The 5,787-nt window shown below is 43.1% G+C and overlaps 1 protein-coding gene across 1 annotated transcript in view; it reads right to left on the bottom strand.

Annotated features, from left to right (window-relative positions):
* LOC112124821 (receptor-type tyrosine-protein phosphatase C-like) overlaps positions 1-5,787 on the bottom strand; it is a 79,957-nt gene that overhangs the window by 9,187 nt on the left and 64,983 nt on the right. The window contains exons 8-10 of the mRNA XM_029912363.1: positions 4,662-4,789; positions 3,360-3,485; positions 562-719 (exon numbers count right to left, since the gene is read on the bottom strand). Of these exons, the coding sequence (XP_029768223.1) occupies positions 562-719; positions 3,360-3,485; positions 4,662-4,789 (412 nt within the window). The remainder of the gene's footprint in view (positions 1-561; positions 720-3,359; positions 3,486-4,661; positions 4,790-5,787) is intronic.

The raw sequence follows: 5,787 nt of genomic DNA, 5'->3' as shown, positions 1-5,787 counted from the left end.
CTGCCATTTGTTTACTATTAGAGAGTTTCTGTAGGGTTACCATATTTAAAAAATAAAAAAAAAGGACACTCCACGGGGCCCTGGCCCCGCCCTTTTCCCCGCCTCTGGCCCCGCCCCAACTCCGCCCCTTCCCCAGCCCCAACTCCGCCCATTCCTCGCCCCTTCCCCAAAGTCCCCGCCCTAACTCCGCCCCCTCCCCTGAGCGCCCCGCATTCCCCCTCCTCTCTCCCAGCCACGCAAAAAGGGCTGCCCGAGCACTACGGGCTTCGGGCAGCCCCCAGAGCCCGGGAGGGGAAGTGCCCGGCCGGCGGCTCGGGGTCCGGAGGCATGGGGGCTGCCCGAAGCCCGTAGTGCTCGGGCAGCTCGGCTCTTAAACAGAGCCGAAGAGTCAGGGGAGGAGCAGAGCAGCCGCGGGAGGGAAAGTGCCCGGCCGGTGGTATTTTTCCCGGACATGTTCGGCTTTTTGGCAATGCCCCCCGGACAGGGGTTTGATTACCAAAAAGCCGGACATGTCTGGGAAAAACCGGACGTATGGTAACCCTAAGTTTCTGTAATATTTACCTGCAATGAATCACTACTGGGCCACTAAAAAAGTTGCTTAGGGCATTAACTCTGCGGCGTAATTTGAGGAGAAGATGAGGATCTTCAGGCACTCCATGATCTGGCCAGCTAGTGAATTGAATGTGAGTCACATCTCTCCCAGGTGTCTTCTCCTTTCTCTGGAAAATGTGGGATTGTTTCATTAGTACCACACCAAAATCAAATGTAAATATACAAAGTATAGAATAAAGCAGAAAAATAGGTAAAGTAGGCATCTAGTATTGCAACAGCGATTCCAGACACTGTACAGTCACATGTTCTTTCCAAGGTTTCAGAAGTTGGAACATTTTCCAATTTTAATAACAAAAGAGTGGTTAAAAATAAGAGACACACATGTGGAACATGCCATAACTTGAAGAAAGAATATAATGACAATCCACTAAGGTTAAGTCCAATATTATCATCATAAGAATACTCTATTTTGTGATTATGTGGAATGTACCATGTATTCTCCACTGCACTTGTAAATCATTTAGGAAGTCACCATACAGGTCTATGTGCTGCCAAGTGTATTTGTTGGTTATTTTGCCATCTGTACTTTTAACTACCTGCTAAGGTCACACAGACCCACAAAGGAATGAAGGAAGTCTAAAAACAGCAACTCAGAATAGAAGTGGGGCTGTCAAACCTGTGACAATCACTGAAGTGGCTCATGATTTCTAAGTCACTTTATTCAAGGCTTAAAGCATACCAGGTCCCATAGGGTCACAGACCCTGCTTTAATATGTTGTTGCCAGGATCAGGCAGGGAGAAGGGAAAACACATTTTGGTAGCTGGAGAACTATGACTATGAATCCAAATAAGAAAAAAAAATTACAATGGGTGCACTTCACCATTGACTACATGATGGAGATGAATCACAAGGACTAAACAACAACATACATCTTGACTGTTTCCATTCTCTTGTTGTGAATGGAGAGTTGAGGACAGAGATCTAACAGGAGAAGAACAATAAAACCTGTATTATTGTCTCTCAGGAAGCATTCTGCAGTCAGCAGACTATACCATCATTGTGGCAGTCTGAATATACCATGTAACATGTTCTCACCTTGTGCTTAGTTAGATATTAACTTGAAGCCAGGCCTGTTTAGGATGTAATATACTGAAATGGAATTATCTCACCCAGGCAAAGTGCTGGGATGCTACCACTGATTCATAACTGTATGCTTCTCTTACACGCAAGCAATACTCTGCACTCTGACTAGCTGATGTTTGATTTATATAATGACCATCTGCTTATTCCCCAATACCTATTCAGTAGGTGAATCTCCAAATAGGGTTGCCAATTTTGGTTGGCTGTATTCCTGGACATGACATAATCTTTAATTAAAGATTAATCTTTAATTCCTGGAGATTCCAGGACAATCCTGGAGGGCTGGCAACCCTAGGGCAACTGACTGAGAGCCCCAGGTAGCCAATCAGAGCATAGAATTTGCAAAATTATTGTACAGTTGCTCCTACTAAGTTATGAGCTTTAATAATGTGTGTTAGGAAGTTTCATAAAGGTGTCTGAATTGGTTTTTTCCCCATTCTTAGCCTACATAAAAATCAACTGATATTTTACAGTACTTTGAATGATAATCAGCTGTGACAGCAGTCACAATGTATTTAATTTTAATTTTTTTCTTAATATGATCTTACAGCCAAGCAAGCAAGCACCAAACAAATTGATACATGAAAAAAAATTAATTCATATTACTTCTGACCTGCAACACTCTAGCTATTGTAATTTGGAGTCTTTCCTATGCATGATGCCACAGTGTTTTATTAACACTTAAGTCTTAAGGGGCTGGGTATGGCCACCTTACTCACAGTAAGTGGTAACTATCTTAGGCTTAGTGGGACTAGTTCCAGAGTAAGCTTCTACTCAGTGTGAGGAAAGGTAGTAGAACTGGGGCCTAAAGATGAAAACATGGGACCAAGATGGGTCTGGGAGGGTGCTATACTATTTATGTTTCAAGATGACCTGAACCTCCAGCACATTCATTCCTTAAATCTAACACAACAAACAATAAATGGTGCCCTGACTAACACTCTATGTATCCCTACTGAAATAAAGTTGCAAGGAATAAAAGGGAAAAATGTATTCCTAAAGGGTAAATTCTACACTCAGTTACACTCTAGCAACTAGTGGTGCTTCACTGGTATAACTGAAATTGGTAATTGGCCTAAAAAACTTGAAAACCCCATACTGACCACTGATAGCTCTAAAACACGGAAGTTTATAAATACAATAGAGGTTACCGTAAACTGTAATTGTCCCCCGGTACAGTTCAGACAAGGACAGGCAATACGGTTCTAAGAGCCACATTTTTGAGTGAATTTACTAGGGGGAAATAATATTTAATGTGGTCGTCTCGGTGTTAATTTAAACTTATATTATTCTATGTTCATAAACCAATAACAAGTTTTCCTAATTTAAAAAGGGTAAATCTATGACCAAACCACAGCATATTGCATACAATTTATCCAGCCTTGTCAGCTGGCTTATAGAACAGAAATTACTGGTGTTCCTGTTGAGAATATAGGGCTCACAGTAAAGAGGGAAATCCTAGCAATGAGATAAGTTTCCAATTCATATTTGCCCTATGAAATTACACATCATCTACTAGGTGTTCTCTCAAGCTCTGTGTTGCTTGGTAGAAACAGGGGGAAATGCTAACTGTCACTGTTGTTCTGGAAGAATCTCTGATAATAGTCTCTTTATACCAACTGTACAGACCAATTCAAATTATTCTCACATTAATAAGACAACTCACATTTGTAATATGGAGTTTCTGAATAATGTAGTCAGGACACATTTTACTTTCATTGCTCTTCACAACAATGTCCCCAAAAGTTTCAGTGCTATTCTCCGTTGTTGGCCAGTATTGGGCACATTTGTTCTATGAAAATACAAAGTTAATGGATTAGAAGCAGGATATCAAAGTGACAGTGAAATTAGGTTCTGAAGAAAGCTTGAAATAAAATAAAATCAACACCAGATAAAATACATAACCAATACTTCAGTACAATTTCAGTTTCCGATAAATACTGTAGTTTATCCCTTAAAGAGATTACCACTGCTTTAGTTAAACATTCAAAAACCCAAAGATCCAGATTCTGGCCTCATGCACAAAGCCTGAAGGGATTTACATAGAGAACAAGATGGGAAGGAATCCTATCCTCCAACCTAACTGCAGGGGCAAAACAGCTGCACAGTCCATGCACAGTCATTGTCACTGCCTGAAGGCTACAGTAAAGACTGCAGCTCACTCTGTGACTCCTACTTATATTTCTAATCAGTGAATATACATAGCTGCAGATGCAATAGTCATGTCCCAACCCCTCTCGCAATTCATGCCCAAATTCCCTTCCACTCCTGTTAGCAGTGTGGCTATGCTGCAAACATGTATGCTGCCAGCCAGCTCTGCTCCTTAAAACAATCAGAATATCAATACTCCCATCTGCATCTGAAACGTGGCACTCCCAGGGTGGTGAGCACTCTCCTAATCGCTGCTTCCAAGTTTGGTTTCAGAAGTAGGAAAAAGAGGGCACAAAACAAAATAGCAGAGAACTGTGGAGACATCCCCAGGACATTAGGACAAGATGCTCGGGGGAGAGGAGGAAAGTCCCAAATACAGAATATCGCCTCTTTCACTAAGTTTTGTGACAGGTTTGCAAGGGTGTGGGGGAGGGAGAGAGATTTTAGTGCAGCTCAGCAAATTCTAACTCAGGGAGTTTGGGGGCAAGTTATACCCTCTTACGGGTTTATCTGCAAGAAGGTAGAATGTAGTTCCCTATTCCTTAGGGCAGTGCGTCAGATGATATTATTGAGAATGCTGCTGATCAAATAGTCTAAAAGACAGAACCATGTAGGCTTGTTAATGTTATTCAATTTCTGAGATTCTATCACAAATAGAGAGTAAAAACAAGAATGAACAAGGATTCAAAAGAAATACTTGAATGCAGAGAAAACATTTAAAGGAAAAAAGAAAAGCATAATTCACCACAGCAGAGCAACCTCCTGTATACTGCAGTTAATGTGTGTGTGTGTGTATATATATATATATCACGCTCACCCTATTATTTTCTTCACAGCGAGTCACCATAACAATAATTGTTGCCTTGTGTTCCCAGATCATTCTCCAGAAATCATCAGTGGTCTCATCCTTGGGGCCTAGCAGATAAGGTATTTGATAAGAGATCCCTTCCCAAAAATTAGGAAACACAGAAAGACTAGAACATAATTACCATACCTATTATGCTCAGAAGCCATACAAAGGTCATGCAATACTAGCCATAGACTGAGGCCTGGTCTACACTACGAGTTTAGGTCGACTTTAGCAGCGTTAAATCGAATTAAGCCTGGACACGTTCACACGACGAAGCCCTTTCTTTCGACTTAAAGGGCCCTTTAAACCGGTTTCTTTACTCCACCTCCGACGAGGGGATTAGCGATAAAATCGGCCTTAGCGGGTCGGAATTGGGGTAGTGTGGACGGAATTCGACGTTATTGGCCTCCAGGAGCTATCCCACAGTGCTTCATTGTGACCGCTCTGGACAGCACTCTCAACTCAGATGCACTGACCAGGTAGACAGGAAAAGCCCCGCGAACGTTTGAATTTCATTTCCTGTTTGCTCAGCGTGGAGAGCACAGGTGACCACGCAGAGCTCATCAGCACAGGTAACCGTGATGGAGTCCCAGGATCGCAAAAGAGCTCCAGCATGGACCGAACGGGAGGTACGGGATCTGCTCGCCATATGGGGAGATGAATCAGTGCTAGCTGAACTCCGAAGCAGTAAACGAAATGGCAAAATATTAGAAAAGGTCTCCAAGGCCATGAAGGACAGAGGCCATAACAGGGACGCACAGCAGTGCCGCGTGAAAATTAAGGAGCTAAGGCAAGCCTACCACAAAGCCAGAGAAGCAAACGGAAGGTCCTGGGCAGAGCCGCAAACATGCCGCTTCTACGCGGAGCTGCATGCCATTCTAGGGGGTGCAGCCACCACTACCCCAACCGTGTGCTATGACTCCCTCACTGGAGAAACACACAGGGAAGCGGGTTCGGGGTACGAGGAAGATGAGGATGGAGATAATGTAGATAGCTCACAGCAGCAAGGAAACGGAGAAACCGGTTTCCCCAACAGCCAGGATATGTTTATCACCCTGGACCTGGAACCAGTAACCCCCGAACTCACCCAAGG

Source organism: Terrapene carolina, unplaced genomic scaffold (assembly GCF_002925995.2).
Source record: "Terrapene carolina triunguis isolate 2854851 unplaced genomic scaffold, T_m_triunguis-2.0 Scaffold210, whole genome shotgun sequence".
Classification (NCBI taxonomy): domain Eukaryota; kingdom Metazoa; phylum Chordata; order Testudines; family Emydidae; genus Terrapene; species Terrapene triunguis.
This window is presented reverse-complemented; position numbering and strand designations above follow the sequence as displayed.